Genomic DNA, 24,201 nt, shown 5'->3' on the forward strand with positions numbered 1-24,201 from the left:
GGGGGGGGGGGGGGGATGATGTACTGCCATCTTCTTTTGACTTGACAGCAATCATGCTAGTGAATAACATGGTATGACAAGAGCCTGTAGATTGTGAAAGATGAAAAATTAGGTTTAAAAAATGAACTACAGTAACAAATGAGTGTTTGTTCCCATTTGTATTTTAACATCATTACCAGGTTGTTTTAGGTTCAATTCTGCTTCTAGTGAGCTGCCTTCCTGTCTGCTGTCTACTTTCTCCAAAATAGAACCTTCTAAGTGACTGATTTGGATCAATCTACATAGACAACAATTCTGTGTCACATAAATAGCTCTCCTTATGAGTAACACATGGGTTGTCTCTGTTGCAATTGATTCCAATGGAGTTTTATGTTAGCATGTTGCTATGCTAAAAGCACAATACTTCGCCCATAAATTTTGGGTAAATATGACCTTTTTTTTAAATAAGATTTAACTATTATGCATTAATTATTTTCAGTATTGAATGAAATATGTTTAAATCTTCGACTCCTACACCATGCTGAAAGAACTTTTTTTAAAAATTTTTTTACAGGTTTTGTTGTAGTACATTCTGGGATTGCCTTAAAATTTGGCTAAAACTTTTACTTTTCAGTCTTTTGAGACTGCTAAAATGCTGTCTAAGAAGGCAGCTCAATAGGATTTAGAACTTATTTCAGTATCCCTGCTCAATTATTATTCAATATTACTCTCCCTGAGCCTTGTAGTACACAAACTGCAGATTTACTGTATAAAGAACTAAACACGAACCTGGATTGTCAATTACAGATTGATGTATTGTAATAAGCAGGACTTCTTGGGGATGCATTGCACAAACTCATATTTTGTGAACGGTAGTTATTGACATAATTATGATAAAAACGCTACAGTATTTATCTGTACTGAACATGCCATCAAGATCAAATTATTGAGTTCTAGATGCAACATAGAGCTGACTAACGTGTTTAAGCTACCGGCTTCAGAACTGAGTTAGACAGACTCTTCCCTGAGGAAAATACTTGGGGTCATGGGGAAAGAAATTACATGTAGCTACCAAGATCTACTCAAAATTTCTCAAAATGTCAGTTAGCAGGCCATAGATGTGATCTGTGAAGTTTTTTTCTGGATTCTATTGGGATTTTCTAAACGCCACAACATAGTTTTACTGGAATGTTACAATACAACAATTTTTTTTTCAGACTCAAAAAAGCAGGAAAGACCACTATGGCACATTCAAAAGACGTACAAACACACGCAACACACAACAGTTAGGTATTCCAAAAAATAGCACTATTACTACCATTGTCTTGTTCTTTGAAAGATAAAATTCATAAAAAACACACAGATTCTAATTATTGCAGGATTAAGTGCTATATCATCCTTCGTTCTTTCCCCTTTTCTTTCATAGGCTTCATAAGCACTGTACAATGTTACAAAAATAGAGGATTTCAACCAGACAAGGCTTTGAATATTTCTCTTTTCGTCTTTTTTCCCCACTCTTACGTTCCCAACGAGCGTTGTTGCTGGGCAAAGACCCTCACGAGAGTCAGTTTAAGGAAGATCAGCTGTTCAGAAACCAGATCTGCTTCCTCCACACGTTCATGTGGCGCACCACCACTAGATGGAACCATTAAACAGCATGTGACGTGTGGAAAAGGGTCCGTTTGCATTCAACAGCCCTTTAGACCCGGTGTGCTTAGGTTTTCATAATGGTGGCAGACGATGAGTGTTTGCTACAAACCCCCCCTAGATTACGTGATCTGCCTTTACCCAGCACCAACCTCCGCCTCGCGCAAATAAATACACAAACATGCACGCAAACACGCACCCACCCTCAGCAGCGTTAGGGTTTCCGGCACTCGTTCTCCATAACCGTGGTATTTATACATGCATTAAACACATCACTAGGTAAATATACAAGTCTTAAATTAAAGAAAGGTGCAAATAAAAGTGCCTTATCAATTTTTCACAATTAAGAATAGTCTAGCTACTAATATCATACGTTATTTAAAATAGATTCTATAGACATTATTATTATTTTTTTCCGTATAGTTTGTACTTATGATCGTATACCCTGTAACAATGGACCCTTGCATTGCATCGATGTTGGTGGTCGGACCGTTACGTTACGTTACGTTAACACCATTCCGGAGAGGGACTTAATAGCAGATGGCCTTAAACGATATCACTAAGCAACTATGGTAGATGGAGTCTCTGACGGCTAAAAGCAATCGCGACTAGAATTACCAGAATTCTACGTTGTTCCTTCTTTTTTTTTTCTCGATTGTCTGTAGAAAGGTGCTGTTTTGTGTTGACTCCACATCACACTCCTTCTCCGTATCTCTCTTTTTCTCTCACTTTGTATTCTTCTTCGTTCGGTGCTGGTTTGACATCCCAGAAAAGGAACAAAAAAAATAAAAAATCCAAGTGCACAGGGAGGAAGAAACTAACCACGTATTTTTCTACGTAGACTTTTTTTGGTGCTACAACAACTGCTGGAACAGTTCGGATAATCGACTTTTTGATCGCAACTTTTTATTTCATGTTCTTGGCTTGAAAAGGGCTTATGTGTTCCTCTTCTGCTGGATTCCAGGCGAATGCTCTCTGGGAATAGTTTTTCCGTTTTGGAAACGAGTCAAAACAATTTATGCTGATCGTGACAAATCGCCATGGGACCGTTCGCGAAAACGAACGCGTGGACTCTTCAGGTTGAGCCAGAGAGAGAAAGAGAGCGAGGGAGCGTTCGGGAAAAACAAGTGTCTTCATCTTTTCATCCTCTCCCCCTGGACTCCGAATCCCACCTGTGTCAGTAAAAGGAGGGAACAAACCCCAAAAATAAACCGCTAGAGTCAAACCCAGTCCATTACCTCCTCCCCCACAAAAATAATCACAACGAAAAAAAGGGGAAAGTGTATGTGCAGTGTGTCGTCCGTCCAGGTGTGTGTATGTGCAGGGCACTGCTAAAGTGTCTCAGATTTATGCTTGACATTCCCCACGGTGTGAATTCCCCCGGGTGGGGTGGGCGCGGGGAAGCGCTACCCATCAATGGGCATGGACTGCTCAAAGTCTGATCCGAACAACTCCTTGTACAAGGGGGGGAAGTGGGCGCGGACAATGTCTGGGTATATTGCTTTGAATGCCGTCAGCTTTTCCGTATGCCGGCTGCACAGGGCTCGCAGCGTTGAGACTTTGCATATCAACTGCAGAAAGAGATAGAGAGAGAGAGAGAGAGAGAGAGAGAGAGAGAGATTTTAATTTGGTAGAAAGGACCCTGTGGTACTGGGTCAAAAGGCAAAAGGCAGACCCTCTAATCCGCAGACACAACACAGATGGTCCCAGGTTTTTTACATGACATTAGCTAATCTTTCGGCCGCCAGACCAAATACAGCTTTGTGGATGAAGTCATACATGAAATTCAAATTGACCCTATTTGCTTAATAAATGTCCCTGGTCCTAAAATGAAAATGATTTAAACAAGGGGTCTACAGAAAATTTACAAGAAAAAAAAAAGTATTTACTTTTTTTTCCCAAAACGTAATTTCACAACTGTCAAATTTGTTTACCACCATATTATTTAACAAATTGAATATTATTATTATTTCATTTTGCTTTCTAATGACCAGTTGAAAATGATTTAATTCAGTGTGGCTATTGTTAACTAAAACTATTGACAACTGTTTTCAGTGATTGAAATCACTGAAAACACAGTGATTGAAAAAAAAAAATATATAAATGATATAAAAAAATATTTATATAAATATGCAGTAAATAAAAATATTAGATAAAAAACTTAAACAAAACATAAAAATGTTGACTTGGCAAGTAACGGAAATAAATAAGTTTAAGTTTAAATATTAAAATTATTAAAATTGTCTGATCCGAACAACTCCTTGTACAAGGGGGGGAAGTGGGCGCGGACAATGTCTGGGTATATTGCTTTGAATGCCGTCAGCTTTTCCGTATGCCGGCTGCACAGGGCTCGCAGCGTTGAGACTTTGCATATCAACTGCAGAAAGAGATAGAGAGAGAGAGAGAGAGAGAGAGAGAGAGAGAGATTTTAATTTGGTAGAAAGGACCCTGTGGTACTGGGTCAAAAGGCAAAAGGCAGACCCTCTAATCCGCAGACACAACACAGATGGTCCCAGGTTTTTTACATGACATTAGCTAATCTTTCGGCCGCCAGACCAAATACAGCTTTGTGGATGAAGTCATACATGAAATTCAAATTGACCCTATTTGCTTAATAAATGTCCCTGGTCCTAAAATGAAAATGATTTAAACAAGGGGTCTACAGAAAATTTACAAGAAAAAAAAAAGTATTTACTTTTTTTTCCCAAAACGTAATTTCACAACTGTCAAATTTGTTTACCACCATATTATTTAACAAATTGAATATTATTATTATTTCATTTTGCTTTCTAATGACCAGTTGAAAATGATTTAATTCAGTGTGGCTATTGTTAACTAAAACTATTGACAACTGTTTTCAGTGATTGAAATCACTGAAAACACAGTGATTGAAAAAAAATATATATAAATGATAAAAAAAAATATTTATATAAATATGCAGTAAATAAAAATATTAGATAAAAAACTTAAACAAAACATAAAAATGTTGACTTGGCAAGTAACGGAAATAAATAAGTTTAAGTTTAAATATTAAAATTATTAAAATTGAATAAAAATAAAATAAAGCTAAATAGAAAAAAAACAAAAAAAACAATAAACTAATAAATATGACAAAAGCATAGCAAAACTGCTAAAAAAATTGAATAAAAATAAAATAAAGCTAAATAGAAAAAAAAAACAAAAAAAACAATAAACTAATAAATATGACAAAAGCATAGCAAAACTGCTAAAACTAAAATTAAAAAGAAACCCGGATATATAAAAATAATAATTAAATAATATTAGTAATTAAGACAGTAATTAAAAATATCAATAGAATATAAATAATGCTAAAACAACACTAATTTAATTATTAATCATTTATTCTATTTGCAGCCCTAGTTTTTAACAGAAAGAGATAAAAACAAAACAAATCTGTTTTTAACAGAAAGAGATAAAAACAAAACAAATCTGTTTTTAACAGAAAGAGATAAAAACAAAACAAATCTGTTTTTAACAGAAAGAGATAAAAACAAAACAAATCTGTTTATTATTTTTTTTGGATTTATACATATAATTTTACTGTAATACTTGACAGATTTATCTGTAAAACTGTAAACAAAGTAAATATTTTCTCTATAAATATTTAAATAATTTGCTTTGGTATAATAACAACATAATCATTTGATTTAGAAAAAAAAATCTTTATAGTATAATACCACATTCACATATTATAAATTAATATTAATTCATATTTAATATTTGTAATATCTTACACAGTTATTCGAATAAAACAATATAGAAATACATAGGAGCACATAAAAGAATATAATATATAAGAACAGAAGATTACAGATAATACATCTAATGACATCATATCCTGTTCCTTATGTGTACAGTACCTTTGTCAGTATGCCGTCCTCTCTGTGGTTCTTCTGTAGAACATGTTGGAGGGCCAGCTGGATCTTCTGCTGGAGTTTCTCCACCTTCACCTTCTCCTGGAGCCAGGATCGATCTAAACACACATACACATGGGCACGAGGATGAGACACTTTCACATATACAATCTGAGCTGTCCCAACACCACAAATCGTTTTGATGGTAAACAAGGGATTGTGGGTAATTTATGGGTATGCTTTAACACAGAGCCAGGCTCACCTGCAGACATCAACACGAAGGCGGAGAACAGGGCGATCTCGTCTTCAGAGAGGTGCATAGAACACAAGCTTTTCCCAAACTCGAAGACAGAGCTGATCAAGTCGTCGCAACCTGTCACCGTGGAGACAGAGAGGAAGAAGTCGATGAAAAAAAAAAAAAGAGAGAGTCACAGGCGGCTGAGATGGAGCAGTAGCCAGCATCGAGTAGACACTTGATTTTTTAGCATGAGATGTTGGGGTGGCACAGAGGTAAAAACAATACAATCCTTCAGCATTACAGAATGATTTTTCCCGCCACATTTCTTCCCCTCCAGGCTAATCATGTTTTGGCGAATGAGAGGGGTTACATAACCATGACTGGGGTCACTAACAACACTGAATAAAACCCATGACTCAGAGCTCACGCAAACACTGGGAGATAGTCTACAGCAGCAGCCAAGCACCAAGACACAACAATGTTCCCTCCAATTTTGTCTTTCACTTTGAACGCAAGCAATAGGACTATAGCAACGTTCCAGTATTTTCAAATGTGGAAAGATCGCACTGAATCTAAACACAAAAAACTTCACCATAGTAACATTTAGAAAGGATTGTGCTGTATTTGCATGAATATAAAAAAATTGCAGTCCAGTTCAAACACATGAATAGTACATATTTTTAACATTACATTAAATATTTTATATTTTAATATCTTAAGAAATAATAAATAAGTTGACTTAAGTCAAATAAAATTTAATCTGGCTTTTTTCATCAATCATAGCTAGAAAACTTGAAAAAACTATTTAATATAAAATTCATTAAGTGATATTGTTGGTCTTACCTGCACAAATCTATATTATATAATGTAAATAATGCTGATACTAGAAATTAAGCATTAAAAATGGCAAATATTATATATATATATATAAACTAAAAAATAAAATAAATAGCATTTCTAGTATTTCAAGCATTTGAGTAAGTTCAAAAAAGCTTTTTGCAAATTGACTTTGTCAAATAAAATTATATATATTTTTTTTAACATTAGTAGTCTTAGACACATGAATCTATATTAGACTTGTAGATCGTAGAAATTAGGCATTAAAAATGGCAAATAATTGAAATAAGTTGTGTTGAATACCACCTGTTCACACATTTCCATATTTTGTGGAAGAATCAGACTAAAGCTAATACACACAAACACCACAGTAGTCATATTTACAAAGGATTGCACTGTATTTGCATGAATTAATATGCAAATGTTGCATTCTGCATCAAACACATAAATAATAAATATATTTTAGATGATTTTCCTGTCCGTTTAGAATCATATCTCGCCTTTTATATCGATTGCAGCTCGAAAACATTGTTGAACACAGTGCCTATTAAGTAATAATGTGAGTTTTAGATGCACAAATCTATATCAGACTCATAAATAAATCAGATATTGGAAATTAAACATTGAAAAATGATAAATAATTTAAATTAAACATCCAGAGTGTGTTGAGTACCACCTGCGGGCACTACACCACAGTTTCAGTTTTCATACCAGTTTCAGAGCTACTGGTTTAAGCTTGGCAAACACATGCAGGCTTATTAAATGCGCTACAGATACGACAGGAATAAGATATTGCGGTCGTTATAACGCTGAGGACGTCCATGTGAGATATGACTGAATGTTGTCTTGCAGGCTGACATCTTTATGTCTAGATTTCTCCTATTTGTGTTTGTTTTGGCATTTGGACAGCTTTCAGCCCCAAAAGGTTTCCAATGTGAGTGCATAATGACAGAGAAGAGATTTCACTAATGTCACGGCATTCAAACATAAATGCTATTTGCTTACTCTAGAAAAATTCTACTCCCAGGCTACGGCTGCGTGGATGGCGGGTTTGATAAAACACTCCTGGTAGACACTCAATCTTGCTTATGCAGTTCCAGACACCCACTATACGCAGCAGCTACAGCCGCGCTACTGCAACCCTGAGCAGCATCCTCAGCGAGGAAAGTTTAACTCCAGGTGTGGCGGATATGAGAAGCTGCTGTCGACCTGGTGGGCTTTATTTGCTTGTGTACACACAGGGTTCAAAATTAGCACTTTTGGAGTGCCAAATGTGGGTAAAATTGCAGTTTTATTTAATTAAAAAAATGCTTTTCATGCATTCATATTACCTCTTTGTATTTACAATATTTATTTAAATGCTATACAAAATATAGTTAATTGGTTAAGTGTATAATTATTTACAAAAGTAATTATATCGAAATAATTATTATAATGTTTTAAATAATATCGTTTTATTTATTTGCGGTGGCAGATTTTGGATCCTGCACACAGGTGTGTGTACAAAACAATTTTGACGTTGCTTGCAGTTAGGCAAATTGGTTGGGTTCTGCCCACATTTGCATGTGTGAATGTCATTTCGAATAAAAAGGACACAAATAAGCAAAACACTCACATGTAATATTCCAAACACAGAATTTCCACTTCACATACCAAGTCCAATCGGGTTTTGTAACTCACCTAATGACTTAAAGACATCATGCCCGGCATACTTTCCGTCGAAATAGACTGTGTTGTTCTGAGGCTCGAAGGCACGGCACATTCTGACGAACACCACCTCCAAAGAGCCTATGCATAGATGAGAAAGAAACAAAATGTGAATTTATAATCCAAAACAGAAATTCTGGAGGAATATGTAAAGGCAAATGCTTTTATCTGCATTTCTCAGAGTTTATGCATGTTGCATTCTCAGCACTGCCACAAGGGGTGCAATAGCAAGAATTAGTGTAAACTGTCTTCTTCTACAAGTTTCCTCATTCAGGTCAATTATTGTCAGTGTTACCAATTTAGCAATTTTGTTTCTAAATTTAGCAACTTTTCAGACTACCCTAGCAACTTTTTCTTCCAAAAGCACCTAGCAACAAATTTAGCTATTTTAAAATTTTATTTGGCTACTTTTAGCAACTTTTGATAAGTGACTCGAACAATAAAAGGCACACATTTTCCATCTAAATTTCACAAAAAGAGGAAACCAAAGATGCCTAGCAGTACACACATCACGTGAATTAAATTATTGCTATTTACAATTGTTCAATTTGATAATAATAATAATAATTTAATAATTGTTCATTTATGATACACCTTGTTGTACCTTTGATTGTTGATCAGTTAGTACACTGTAAGAAAAATATCTAGAAAAATGGAAAAGGTAGGCTTCTAGTAATTTTCCAGGACATTATCCGTTATCCATTATCCATTGTAAACCCTTTAACCCGAAACACAAAATACAATGCGTAATTTAAAATGCCGGTAAAAACCTGTGAATTATTTTCTTAGAGTGTAGCACACTGACTACTAATACACTGCTTACAACTAATTGGTCAGAATGTGTAGTTTTACTAGTTCACTAGCTAATAAAAAAAATTATAGTTTATAAAATTGTGTTCAATAATTCAATGTTGTATATACAAAGTTATTTATATTTTAACATTATATTATGCATTTATATTATTTTACGAATAAATCTAAATGAACATATAAAAATATATTTTTTACTGAGATTTGACACAATTTTTGCATTGTGATTACGTAATGACGTCATCACGCAATGACATCACAACGTCATTTAGCAACTTTTAGCAACAAATCGACCTTCCTTTAGCAACTTCCCCTGAAAATTAGTTGGCAACAGTGATTATTGTGATGGTGGAACAACAATTTGATGAGAATCTTGCTCAGTAAGCAGTGCTGGGGAGTAGCTAGCTACAAGTAGCGACGCTACTAGCTTAACTACATTTTTCAGTAGCTTTACAGTAGCGATGCTGCTTTTAAAACAGTGTAGCTTTTAGTAGTAAAACTACTTTTCCCAGCAAGTAGCGGTGTAGCGCGACCAAACGCTACATTCCGTTTTGCGTTCTGACGAGTCACGAGCCTGTAATGTATTGAAGCAGCAGCGCAGCGTCTTCTTCTGACGATATCACAAACTAAATTTGTTCATTACTGCCATCTGTTGTGATATCACACATCGCGCGGCTTTACAGTCTTTCCACCCGACAAGAGATCGTCTGATGATATTAAAAAGGATGTACTCAGCATTGAAGCAGCACAGCATCTTCTTCTGACTAGATCACAAATTAAATTTGTTCATTACTGCCATCTGTTCTGATATCACGCATTGCGCGGCTTTACAGTCTTTCCACCGACAAGAGATCGTCTATTGCAAAGGATGTACAGGAGTGGATATTTCACATGAATCAACTGTAATTTACGCAAAACAAAGATTAAAATGCGGTCTACGTCGGAGACTTAAAATATTTTACTTATAACTTCATTATATTTTACTTATAACTTAATTATAATTCTTCATTCATAATTATTTAGTTATTTGTAATGTTAATTGTACAAAAAAAAGAATAATAATAAAAAAATTGAAAGTAGTTTCAATGTAGCTAGCTACTTTTTGACAGTAACTTGTAGTGTAGCTAGCTACTTTTTCAAAAGGGTAGCTTGAATGTAGCTTAACTACTTTAATTTACGAGTAGCTTGTAGCTGGTCAAGCTACAGTTTCAGAGAAGCTTCCCCAAAACTGTCAGTAAGTTAGCTAACTAAGCTAAGCTAATGTTTATAGTTAGCTATAGTTAGCAACACAAGTGGTTTAATGGCAGAGACATTGTTGCAGTTTGTTATGTAAAGTATTTGCATATTTGCTTGAAGAATGCTTTTGTTCATAAGCAGTGTTTTTACATCATAATGAGATGCACTAAAAAACAATAGACTACAAAATTATGTGAAGATAAATGCTTCTGACTGCATTTTTTCCCACAGTTTTTACATTGCATTCTCAGCACTGCCACAAGGGGCGCAATAGTTATGTTAATAGAATTAACATAAATAGTCTACTTCTACAATTCATTCTCATTTTTGTGAAGTAATGTAATGGCGGAGCAACATTCGAAGAGAATCTTGCTCAGTAAGTTAGCTGAAATTAGCTAAGCTGTCGACGTTTATATACAGTGGTGTGAAAAAGTATTGGCCCCCTTCCTGATTTCTTATTTTTTTTGCATGTTTGTCACACTTTAATGTTTCAGATCATCAAACAAATTTAAATATTAGTAAAAGATAACACAAGTGAACACAACATGCAGTTTTTAAATGAAGGTTTTTATTATTAAGGGAAAACTAAATCCAAAACTACATGGCCCTGTGTGAAAAAGTGTTTGCCCCCTAAACCTAATAACTGGTTGGGCCACCCTTAGCAGCAACAACTGCAATCAAGCGTTTGCGATAACTTGCAATGAGTCTGTTACAGCGCTGTGGAGGAATTTTGGTCCACTCATCTATGCAGAATTGTTGTAATTCAGCCACATTGGAGGGTTTTCGAGCATGAACCGCCTTTTTAAGGTCATGCCACAGCATCTCAATAGGATTCAGGTCAGGACTTTGACTAGGCCACTCCAAAGTCTTCATTTTGTTTTGGATTTTGTTTTCCCTTAATAATAAAAACCTTCATTTAAAAACTGCATGTTGTGTTTACTTGTGTTATCTTTGACTAATATTTAAATTTGTTTGATGATCTGAAACATTAAAGTGTTACAAACATGCAAAAAACTAAGAAATCAGGAAGGGGGCCAACACTTTTTCACACGACTGTATATATATATTAAATATAGTTATTTTTGCCGTTTTTATATCTTTATTTTGTTAGGACAGTAGTTAGACAGGAAGCGAAGTGGGAGAGAGAGAGGGAACAAGATCGGGAATGGTCCGCAAGCCGGGACTCGAACTCGGGACACCCGAAGCACAATGGCGCTACATGGCTATCGGTGCCGACGTCGAAGTTTATAGATAGCTACGTGAATAATGGTACAAATATTTGATGCTAGGTTTGTTATTTAAGGTCAGTATTTGCATACTTGCTTGAAGTATGTTTCTGGCCATAAGCAGTGTGTTCATATCATAACAAGGAGCAGTATCATAAAACACAGCTTTATTAAGTCACCAATCATCTGATGTTTTTGAGCAGTGCTGTGTGTGTGTGTGTGTGTGAGACTCAGGTGGAGTGTGTTGCTGTTATTGTTGTGAGTGGGAGCAGTAATTCTACAGTGGAGTGCTTTGGTGAGCACAGGCTTAGAGGATAAAAGCCACGTAATAGAAGCCATTACGGAGCTTTAGAAAGATGCGGTGGTTTAAAATGTCATGTCAGGAGAGAGCGCTCACTCAGTATTTTGTTAATTTTGGTCGGGCCTGGAACAAACAGAAACACTGAAAGCTGTTGGGATCATGATGGAGATGGGGTGTGAGTGTGATGGAGCACTTTGGTCCATTATTTGTGAGAAGATGTGCAGCAGTGGATATCATCTCAATAGTGCCTTATTTTTCAAAGAGCTGACAGATCGTCCCGATACAGTTTTCCTGTATACACAAGAGATACTGACGCACGGCACCTCCTGCTGTGTGACATCAGCTGTGTTCGGAATTGAATACTTGCATATTGCTTACTGTGCAGTATACTATTTTAAGCAGTATGTAAAAAGTGTGAAGTATGCAATAATAAATACTTCAAAGAGTAGTATTCTAAACTGTTTAAATGTAAAAATGTCTTAATACTTTTCAGGAAAATGTTACCTTCGGTTCATTCATCACACCAAAAAAAGAGAGACAAAGGTGAACGTATTGCATTGTAGGATAACTAGTCATATACTATAGAAGCCTGTTTCTGTCATCGAATAAAAATAAATAAATAAAAAGGTAACTGCATCTTTTTATCTCACCATACAGACTGTTTTTCTTGCAATTCTTAGTTTATATCTTACAATTCTTGTTTATTGCAATTCTGAAAAAAAAAAACTGTATTGCCAGATATGAACTGAGATATAAACAATTGTGAGAAAAAATACGCAATTACCTTTTCATTTTTATTCCATTGCAGAAAAAAAAAAAATTGAGACGTGAACTTAAAATTCAGAGAGAGAGAGAAATGAGATGAGATGAGAGATGAGACGTATTGTAAATTCGGAATTGCAGAGTTTATATCTTGTAATTCTAACTTTTTCTCAGAATTACGAGTTTATATCTCACAGTTCTGTTTTTATCTCACAATTCTGAGAAACAAAGTCTGAATTGTGAGATATAAACTCAGAATTATAAGGAGAAAAAAAAGTCAGAATTGTAAGAAAAAAGTTGCAATTAAATTTTTTATTCCCTTGGTGGAACAGTGCTTCCATAGTATACTGGAAATATTGGTCAATGCATACTGTGCACAGTACACATACTGCTAGTAGTATGCTATTCTAAACATAGCCACAGGCACTGCAGAAAAAGGATTACTTGTGTTTACGCCCTATAAACTAAGCTGGGATTGGATGATGGTGATGTGAACACACACTTTACCTGCTTTGAGAAGCACTATCTGATCATTCTGACAGAGCTCCATGAAGCCGTCGATGCGCTTGGCAAACTCCACCACATACTGAATGGCCTCTGTGATTTTAATGGCACACAACTGCCACATGACTTCCCTGGGCTGAGGAGAAACAAAAGACACAACCAGTTTCAACCAGGCCATATTCTTTTGAAGCAGTTTATGTAGACTTATGATGTTAGTCAAGGCTTCTTGCAACAAAAAAACAGTCATAATTCAGTTTTACATGACCATTTTAAACCCTCTCACTGACCCTTAGAGATAAACGGGATTTGGTACTGTACATTTAATACATTTATTATTGGCTAACCTTTTCAAACTGGCATATTTTAAGAAAACACAGTACTCTAAAGTAGCCACTAAAATGTCTGTCCATCTTAATGCAACCAGCCAGAACATTTTCAATCCCAAAAACATCACCTCATCAGTGTCCCTGCAAGTTAACATTTACATTAAATTAAATTGCAAATATCCCTAACTAAAGCTTCTGAACAACCACATGTGGCTCTTCAACAATGTGTGTTTACCTTGCTCTGGTAGCACTCCACCTCCTCCTGAAGGAACGCCTGCCAGGTCATCTGCTGAAGTTCTTCTCTCAGGTACTGACACGTCTCCATGTGGGACTTGGAAATGTTCTGGGCCAGATGTTCTGAAACACAACGCAACATACCTTCAAAACACCTCTGTCACGCCTGACTGCACTTAACGTACAGACATATTGAGCTGTACTATATATACACACACATACATGTGGTACGGGATGGCATTTGTTTCCCATTAGCATTATAAAGTGGTTCTTCCTACTGGCGGATTCATTTATGCTTACAGAAATGCTGAGGGAAAGGATCTTTCAAAAGATGCAGTGTTTTATTTGCTTCTCCAATCAAAGAACTACATTGTAGCGGTTTGTGATTTAAAGTCGATTTAGAAGCTTGTTGACCATCTGTGTTCCTGTGCAAGAGAAAAATAGGGCAGTACTTCAAGTATAAAAGTGAAGAGTGTGTGTAAATTCACAGGAACAAAGGTCATATTTGCTTTCAGTAAGAACGAGCAAATGGAGACGAGAGAAAGAAGAAAAAAAAAAACAGTATAAAAATTCAATCATGTTGAAAACACATCTGTTAAAAGGAGTCCCAGAGCAGGAGGGGAAGCTAAAAAAATGATTTCCCTTGATGCGTGCCCTGCTGTATCCTGATTGGCCCTAATTAATGGAAACTAATTAGAAAAAAAGAGGTTCTTTTAATGAGTCTTTGAGATGAGTATCCAACCTAATGCTATTTTAAGACACCTTTAGCGACGTTTGCCCCACGGTTGGGCTCTTCCCCCTAGTACCATCCCCTACCCAGAATCCACTTTGCCATTCTCCAGAATTATCACTTACCCAACTCGGCCATGGAAACGGTGGGGGATGTCTCCCCATTGGTGAAGGAACAGTAGGGGAAGAAGCCCGAGCCCGGGGTGAAGTCGCAGATGGGCTCTGGCTTGATGCCATTGATGTCCAGGCCGGACTGGTCGGGTGAGGGTTGGATGTCAAGGTAGAAGCTGCTGACGCCTGAGTCAGGCTTGGTGCCGTCGGGCGTGTGGCCGTTCATGTAGCCACTCAGGTCATCGTGGAGCTCGGTCAGGCCATTGGTGGAGAGGCCGTAGGTTGGGGTGAGGGGTTCGGCCTCACCGGGCTGCTGCTGGTGGTCCCGCTGTTGCTGCTGGAGCCGGTGTTTCTGCACTTCCGCATAGAGGCTGTCCCGCTGTTTCTTTGACATCCGGCCAAACTTCACCGCTGTAGGGGGCAAAGATGGTGCAATAAGAACAGAAATCTCTCTCAAATTGTGACTTCTTCCTTAAATATAATCAAATGCATCTTATTTAACGAAGTGGCCATTTCGTATGAATTTGTTTGGAAATGTATTGTTTTTTAGAAAAGGAGTAAACATGAAGGTCCTCACCTAAAACTAACCGTCAGTGGGGTATAAGCAGATCATACAAAAATGGTCAAATGAGACAGCTGAAATTCATGCAAACTAGTCATCAATTCATCAAAACGTACAATAGTTACGAATTGCCTTGAGAGTGTGCTGAGTTAAAGGGTTAGTTCATCCAAAAATGAAAATTCTGTCATTAATTACTCACCCTCATGTCGTTCCAAACCAATAAGACCTTCGTTCATCTTTGGAACACAAATTAAGATATTTTTGATGGAATCTGCGAGCTCTCTGACCTTCCATAGACAGCAAGCATATTATCCACGATATCCAAAACGTATACGAGAATACTTTTTGTGCGCAAAGAAAACAATAATAACAATTTATTATGCGCATGCACGCACTGTCTACTGAACGTAAACACTGCTGATTACGTTGATTATGTTCTGGGGTACTCTCCAAAATGCTGGAAGATGGTGACTCGGGGAGAAGAATTGCTGAATAAATTATGTTATTATTGTTTTCTTTGCACAAAAAAAGTATTCTCGTAGCTTCGTAAAATAATACGATTATAAGTAATTATAAGTAATTAGTAACAGAAGTAATTAATGACAGAATTTTCATTTTTGGGTGAACTAAGCCTTTAACATCGACTACTGAATGTGCTTATTACAGGGACAATCCCTTTGGTGCAACGTAGGTCTTTGGGACAATGGTGGTAGCTCACGGTTTATGTTGATCAAACCAGCAACCTTCTGGTTACTAACCACCACACCAAAATAACCCTTGCACAAGATGACTTCACTCCATAGCTATTGTTACTGAAGAAACAACAAAAGGCACAATCTGTTTTCCCTTAAGACTCTGGCCTTTAAAGGGAAGCTTAGTATAGCGGCATGGAGAGTACAACTAACTCCCGGGAGCAGGTTTTAATGTCTCTCAAAGGGTATTAAAAAAACGCTCTACTTGGTAATAGCATTAGCTTTCTCCTGCTGTCTACTTGTCGAAATGATCCAAGAACAGAAGACCTGACTAGCATGAATCATCAATTTACAGGCACTCACAAAAAGGAAGGGTCTTCACTCGCAACACCTGGAGGAAGTGGCAGAGTCTGTTTAGCTTAAAAAGAAAGAGCTGCTACAGCTTCAGCCTGTCTTTGAACTGGAGGAGTGTTAGAAGAACAGGAAGCTGGGGATGAGATATTGTGCGGATCAGATATAAGTGGAGATCAAGTGTTCATAAAAAGGAAGGACGCGTGGCAGAGGACAAGCTGATCTACTGATGGATGGAAAAAGAGATAAACTCACTGGAGAGTTTAGTGGAGAATGAAGGGGATAAAGGGGCTTTGACTGTTGGAGACGAGAGGAGACCAGAGCAGAGAGGACGAGACAAAACGAAGGAGGAGAGACAACATGTGAGGAGAGAATAAAAATGAAAGATGTAAAGAAAGGGAATGAGACAAGTGAAGATCAGATGAGAGGAAATGAGAGGAAGCGAAAGGAGACTTGAAGCTGCGATTTGAAAAGAGGAGATGAGAGAAAAACTAGAGGACATGTTAGACTTGGGAGGAGACAAGATGAGACATGAGGAGACAAGACAAGAGCTTTGGATAGTAGAGGAGATAAGATGTGGCAAGGAAAAGAGACAACATGGTAAGACTGTCGAGATATGAGAAGAGGAGATCAAATAAGACGAGGCCTGACTTGTGAAGAAGAGACAAGATGAGATTTGAAGACAGAGGAGGAGACGAAACATGAGAAGAGGAGAAAATTAGATTTGAAAAAAGGAGAGGAGTTGAGACAAGAAGAGAAACCAGGAACAAAGTATGAGGCAAGGAGACAAAGTGAGATTTGAAGAAGGAAGTGGAGATGACACAAGAAAATAAATGAGGAGACAGAATAAGATTTGAAGAAAGAACTGAAGAAATTAGAAGAAATGAGACAATGAGAAAGGAGACAAAACAAGATTTGATGAGTGGGAAGAGTTGGAAATGAGAAATTACATTAAACAGGAGGAGACAAAATAATATTCTTAAAAAAAGATAAGACAAAATTAGAGGAGAGGAAACAAAAAGAGACCTGAGGTAAAGAGACAAAGGAGAAGAGAACAAAGAGGAGACAAGACGAGACATGAAGAGAGAAAATAAAAAGAGATGTGAACAAAATACACAAGATGAGAGTAGAACAGTGGAAAGGAGATGAGACAACACATGCAGGGCAAAGACAAGACAAGACACGAGACGACGAGTGAGGTTTTTAAAAGAGGTACAAGATCAACTCTGAATCTGAGGTATATGAATGAGTCTGAGTGGAGGCCTAATGTAGTCTCAGACATGTGTGTGTCTGGGTAGCTCTGCGTCTCTGTCCCCGTGTAAGGAAGGCAGATGGGGACTGGTGAGCTTCAGTTAGAGTGAAGTCAGAAGTCACCTTGCCTGTCCTGGTTGTGTGTGAGAGAGCAGCCCGGTAGACTCGGAAGACCTGGCCTGATTTCATCGTCCTGTCACGGGCCATAGTCACACAGCCCAGCCGGAGGCCCAGCAGGGGGCCTCTACACACACACACACACACACACACACACACACACACACACACAAAAACATACGCTCACCTGTGCTCCCGTTAATGCTGCTCACCTGCATTGGCTTTAATGAGCCTGTTTTAATGATGCTCATTTAATAAAAGCTACTTGCTGTCAGATTCTCCACCCTGAGTGAGCATGCCCCGCAGTCCAGAACCACAACTGCCTCTTAAATTCATCTTGTCACAAGTTAGGTGAAAAATTAATGAGTAATGGGTGCCGACTACAGAACAGGTACTCTAAATTATATGACATGGCAAGACTGGGGACAAAGGTAAGTAGTGAATAAAAGTAGAAAAGGACTAAACATATTCCATTCCACTGACTCCAGGTACATTCACAGACAGATGCATCCTGTGATGCTTGTATTGAACTTTTGGACAATTTTGGTTGAACAATTTTCCATGATATTTCCCCCTTTTACTCATTCATTGCACTCAAGTTTTCATAAACCGTAGCTGGAAAACACTCGCTGTCAGGTTGCACGTTCACTTTACATGCTGATCTATTTGGTATTTTGCATGCATTTGATGTTCTGTATCTGTGGAGACTCTGTTTTCCCTCTGGTGCCTGCTGTACTGGACACAGACTTACCGTCACGTGACATGCCCACAGCCAGACACTTCTGCAGCCTGCAGTGCTGGCAGCGGTTCCGGCTGGTGCGGTCAATCAGGCAGTTCTTCTGACGCGGGCATGAGTACGCCGCATTGCTCTGCTGACTCCTCCTGAAGAAACCCTACAGGCCCGAGAGACGGACAGAGAGAAGGTTAGTTAACCCATTCATGACTCAACCATAAGGATTTTTTATTTTTTTGCTGGCTGAGTAAGGCCACTAATGAAATTTTTTACTAGCCCCACCACCAAAAATATATTTGATTTTTAGGAATGTATATTTAAATGTGAAAAAAACGATATAGTTAATAATAATAATAATAATATCAATTATAAATTCTATATTTGTTATAGTATAGCATTTATATTTTAAAAATATTTAAAATATTGATAAAAAACATTTAAACTTTTGCCTCTAAGCTATCACAAATTATTCTTGCAATTTTGAACCAAACCTAATTTTCGCTAGCCATGTATTTATGTTAAAAAATTAACTGAACTGCAGTTTTATTTTAGTACCACTGAGATACAATTACAGTTTTTATTAATAGTTTAAATGAGTTTTTAATTTTCAGTTTTTATTTAAATTTTTAATAAAATTGTAGTAATTTTGGGGGGTTTTGTCATTATTTATTCATTTTTTATATTTATTATATATACATATTATTTTTCAATTTTCTTTATTTTAGTTTTAGTTCTTTTCGTAATTTAATGTAATTTTAGCTACATCATGTTAAACTAAATGAAAATGAGAAATGTTTGCTTGTGAACTAACTGGATTAAAATAAGGTTTTTAGTTAAGTTTTTATATACAATTTATTTCAGTTAACATTTATTTCAAGTAACTTTAAAAGAAAAAGTTTTATTTTTGGTTTTAGTTAACTACACTAACCCTGCTGAATGAACCTCAAACGAATGGACATGTCTCTATCTTACAAAAAACTGTGGCAAACTCTCAACAGATGGCGGCAACTCTACAAACGCTTGTCTCAATCATATAGACACGTTTATCTTATCGAGATATGTCTGAACAACACATTTTTCACCGAGGTAACTATAAAAAGCAGTTTGGAACGAGTATTTTTCCTCATTAACGATTGGCACGGCTAGTTCCGAGACGGGCGAGAAAGGTAGTAAATAATGGCGAGTTTGTGCGAGGTTATTAATGTTGAATAACTGAGCCCGAACCCGGTGGGTGCCTCAAGGGGGGGAAGGAGCGGGCGCCCACGTTGAGTTGATTTCTCATCCCTTTGACTTAATGAATTGATTCCAGCTCGTCATTAACACACCCCACTCCACAGCTCCATACACATATGTCTTAATTAGTTGCTCATTGGCTGTTTAATTACTAGAAAACAGCTGACAGCTGCCAAGTTGCTTTCTAATGGCAGCCATTATGAAAGTGGGGTAGGACTGCCGGTGACAAGCAGCGCTCCTTAATAATGCTATGATTTATGGGCCGGAGCGATGTGCTCGCACATATCATTAAATATCTCTGTGCCTCGAGTAATTAGTAACCATTAAAGATACATTTCAGCAGTTTATTCTTCAGGGTTGCGCGTTTCTTCCGCTGAGTGAGTGAGTGACGGAGGGAGATGCTGAGCAGAGAGTCTGTCTATTGTGCGGGAAAACAAAAAACATTCCGTTCAGGAGCCTCGTCCGCATGTTCGTTTCTGCCGAGCCTGCTTGCGGAATGCTAACGAGTTGCTCCGGTGACAGGCAGCAAACAGGAATACACAATAAGCACAAAATTCCTCTTTGCTGAGTGGACGGGGTGTTTGAAAAATGCACGAAAAGAGGAGCTTCGGCGGGAACGAACGGGGGGAGGACGTGGTTGCAAAACTGCTAACGACGTGCTGTGATCCAAAGCGTTTCCTTTTTTGACGGTTTTATTAACAAAAGTGTAGCAGAAGGTAAAGAAAAACAAGACACAGGGATTATATTGTCGTTGTATTGTAATTGTGACGTTTTTAGCAACATTTCAACCTGACTACGTGAGTTATTAACACTCTGGCATGTGAATTCCAAAGTCCTGTAAGCACAATAGTGCATTTTTCTTCCTTAGAAAGACAATAATCCGAAAGAAACTTCTCTGCTATTTTCCAGAATGGCTCATTTGTTGGCTTTTCCCGCTTTTTCTTTGCCACACACGCGCTGACAAGGTTGTTTAGCTTCTTACCTTGCAGCCCTCACACGTTATCACGCCATAATGGATGCCTGATGATTTGTCTCCACAGATCTTGCAGGGAATTATTTCGATTTGAGCTGCGGAGAAAGAAAAGAGAGAAGATACTGTCAGGATTTTGTGTGGATACTGTCACCAGTCACCGTGCAACACCTCCTCCACGGCTGCATGTTGCGACATGAAACGGCGCCGAGCTTCAAACGCATCACGTCCCTGCCACCCTCGGCTGCGGCGTGTTTGGAGGAGGCCATCCTGACTTTAAACAGAAAACCCTCAAAAAGCACAGAAAATGTGATGTCAGCCCGTGATTTAGAAACAAATGCGATCGTAATAAAGTGCCACTGTTCCCCACAGAGCCTTTGGGCAGCATTGTCAGGACAAACCCAACTCTTTACCACATGACTGGACCTTTCCACCACTGGAATATCGGTTCAAAGCTGCCTGTTCAATTTAAAAACCGCAAAAACCAAGTAGACAGTTTTACCACCATGAGACGCAGAGTCCAAAAGGCCTAGCACTGACACAACAAGAAGATGGTAATAATAAGGCTTGAGTATTTGTTGAGGAAAAACAATAGCTTTATAGCTCTAGAGCGGCAAGAGAGGCTTTTTTTAACTACATTTAAAAGGGTATTTACTCACTCTCATCATTGGAAACCCATGTGACTTTTATTTTTTGTGGAACACAAAATGAGATGTTTAGCAGAATGAGCAGAGAGTTTCATCGCTGCTCTTTTTTATACAATGAAAGTAAATGGTGACCAAGAGTGGTCAATAAATAAATACATTAATAAATACTACTAATAAAAAAATGAAAGTGAAAAAGTGAAAGTGAAAGTGACGTGAGGTCAAGTATGGTGACCCATACTCGGAATTAGTGCTCTGCATTTATCCCATCCAAAGTGCACACACACAGCAGTGAACACACACACACCGTGAACACACACCCGGAGCAGTGGGCAGCCATTTTTTTGCTGCGGCGCCCGGGGAGCAGTTGGGGGTTCGGTGCCTTGCTCAAGGGCACCTCAGTCGTGGTATTGAAGGTGGGAGAGAGTGCTGTACATTCACTCCCCCCACCTACAATCCCTGCCGGTACAAGACTCGAACCCGCAACCTTTTAGGTTACGAGTCCTACTCTCTAACCATTAGGCCACGACTTCCCTATAAGTATTCCCTAAATACTGCTTTCATCCAAAGCAACTTAATATAAGTTATTTACTAAAACTCTCAAACATCATTAATGAGATTCATATATTTGCATATTCAAATTTAGGCAGTCATGATTGGTTTTGAGACTCAAGAACCCCTACCATTGGGCATTATTAATGTCAGCCCTAGTGTGACATGATTTGACACACCATATCTAAATATACATGAATGTTAATGAGATTTGAGAGCTGCAGCAGAAAATGTATTCTTATGACTAATCTACCCCATAACTTCCGAGAAGTTAGAACATTTTAGGAGCTTGATAGCCCATAGTGCCCATTTACTTATATTGTGTGGAAAAGAGCAGCGTGAACATTCTTCCAAAAATCTAATTTTGTGTTCAATGAGAGTTATATAGGTTTGGAACAACGTGATGGAATAAAAGACGACAGAACTATTCCTTTATATAAGTACACTTGCCGATATTGATTCCGACAGATAAAACCTGGCATGAGTTGCTTAAAAGACTATTTGATAAAAGTCAGGCATCTCAAAGCAAAGGCCACGGCAATATAATCACATCAAAGGACCTGAACCAAACCTCTGGCCATTGCAAAATAGACCTTACCACGCAAGAGCTTCACTCTATATTTAGCCGGATTACAGCTGAACAGTCACTGTTTAATGTAGCCTAAGCATTTTATTAGCATTCTACTTGACAGAAATTGCTCCCTCTAGTTCTCTTAGATCCCGAGCCAAAGTTCCCCGCAGCAACTTGCCTACCTCCAGCCATAATACTGTGGCTCGATAATATTTTAGCGAACCCTATAAATCCAATCATACGGAATTAATTTGCATGCATCAAATTTGCCACCACTGAGCGACGTATCAGCAGCGGCCCATTTCATCATCTGCCTTTGAGCTCCCGTTGTGTCATCTGGATAATGTCAACGTCCCATTGGCAAAGCCAAGGGTCTCTATCTCTTGTTCTATCTCTCAAATGATCCACTAACCCTGTATGCTGACAGCCAGTACACCGTCGGTTCGGTCAACATGCCTGTAAACAGCACAAGAGCATGCGTTTCAAGCTGGGCTGCATGGCGGTTGCTGATATAAATTGTTTTAACCTCAAGAGAGCTTCTTCACAGGAATTGTCAGAATTGCTAATTCACATTACCGCTCATGTTATTTTATCATTAATTGAAACTATAATTATTTATTTTTTGAAAAAAAAGAAAAAAAAATGCGGCCAGTGCACTCTGTTGTTTGTTTTTGTGTTCTCTTGGCATGAGCATTAGCGCGCCAGTGTGTTCCTACTCCTTTAGCATTTTCAGCCTCATTACTTACATAATTTGTTCTGACATGCACTCACAACAACTGAAGCATGCTGTAATTAAGGCTGGCTGTGGTTGAAGTCCAGGAGAGAAGCTGCAGTACCAGGCCCCTGCCAGGAGGTGGCAGTCTAGGGCTGTGAGAACCGTCTATCCCAGGCTCGTAATCCCGGCCTGCTCTAAAGCGGTTTGCGCCTCCACACTGCTGGCATCACAGACTAGCAGGCTGCGGGTTCGAGCCTGCGGGGCCAGCTGCCGCGCTCCTATCTGACTCCCTCCCTAGGCGCTGCTCAGAGGGCCCTTCGTTTTAGCCGGAGAGAAGTAGGTACACTTGCTGACGAAGCTCGTGCCACATCAGCCGACGACGCAGGAAGTGAAGAGGGCATAACGCTGCGCTGGGCACTCAGGTTTGGGTCCGCCTAGTGCCAATTCTCGCTCTCCTCTCCCTCTCGCCAGGCTTCCACATGAAACACTCACAAAGCTCTTTGTCTCCTGCCTGGCTCACGCTGCGGGGTTGCCGTGCTGGATTGGAGCTTCCTTTGTCTACGGAGAGCGCTAAACCAAAATTGTTCTGCTGGAAAAAATCCTCACAGCAAGATTAGGATGGGGAGTAATTCATCCAGCTCCAGTACAAACACACTCGCCTAATAACACACACTGTGAGATATTCAGTTGCTCGAACAGTTCCACATGTTTACAGGGCGGTATTTGCCAACATTACATAACTGAATAACCTCTAGGGAAAAATACTATGGTATTACTATATATATATATATATATATATATATATACTTATACTATATAAAATAGTAATTATACTTGTGCTGTCAAACGATTAATCGCATCCAAAATAAAAGTTTTAGTGTACATAAAATATGTGTGTGTACTGTTTATATTTATTATGTATATATAAATACACACACATGCATGTATATATTTCAGAAAAATATGTTGTTTATATATATATATATAATAGAAATTATATGAATATAAATATATACATGTACTAATATATAATATATATAATAACATATATACATCCGCCGGAACGCTTCCGCATACGAAAGTCAGCAGAAGTGAGAAAAAAGTGTTTATTACGTTTAAAATATGGATATTTTTCTTACAAAAATGCATGGATTCGCTACAGGAGGCCTTTATTCATCCCCCGGAGCCATGTAAGGGACGTTTTATTACGGATGCACACACTTCATTTCATGTCTTCTGAACTGTTGACAACCAACACCCGCTTACCCCCATTGTAAGGCTTGGAGGG

General features: G+C 38.1%; 1 protein-coding gene across 1 annotated transcript in view; it reads right to left on the bottom strand.

Moving 5' to 3' along the window:
• Window positions 1-15: 15 nt before the first annotated feature.
• Window positions 16-24,201, bottom strand: part of LOC107659510 (nuclear receptor ROR-alpha-like) — a 66,935-nt gene continuing 42,749 nt past the window's right edge. Inside the window, exons 2-11 of the mRNA XM_016448481.1 lie at window positions 20,444-20,529; window positions 18,247-18,388; window positions 14,538-14,933; window positions 13,684-13,805; window positions 13,126-13,258; window positions 8,257-8,364; window positions 5,764-5,874; window positions 5,508-5,620; window positions 3,887-4,003; window positions 16-3,080 (exon numbers count right to left, since the gene is read on the bottom strand). Coding sequence (XP_016303967.1) covers window positions 3,033-3,080; window positions 3,887-4,003; window positions 5,508-5,620; window positions 5,764-5,874; window positions 8,257-8,364; window positions 13,126-13,258; window positions 13,684-13,805; window positions 14,538-14,933; window positions 18,247-18,388; window positions 20,444-20,529 — 1,376 coding nt within the window. The 3' untranslated portion in view covers window positions 16-3,032. The remainder of the gene's footprint in view (window positions 3,081-3,886; window positions 4,004-5,507; window positions 5,621-5,763; window positions 5,875-8,256; window positions 8,365-13,125; window positions 13,259-13,683; window positions 13,806-14,537; window positions 14,934-18,246; window positions 18,389-20,443; window positions 20,530-24,201) is intronic.

Source organism: Sinocyclocheilus anshuiensis, unplaced genomic scaffold (genome assembly GCF_001515605.1).
Source record: "Sinocyclocheilus anshuiensis isolate Anshui unplaced genomic scaffold, SAMN03320099.WGS_v1.1 scaffold387, whole genome shotgun sequence".
Taxonomy (NCBI): Eukaryota; Metazoa; Chordata; class Actinopteri; order Cypriniformes; family Cyprinidae; genus Sinocyclocheilus; species Sinocyclocheilus anshuiensis.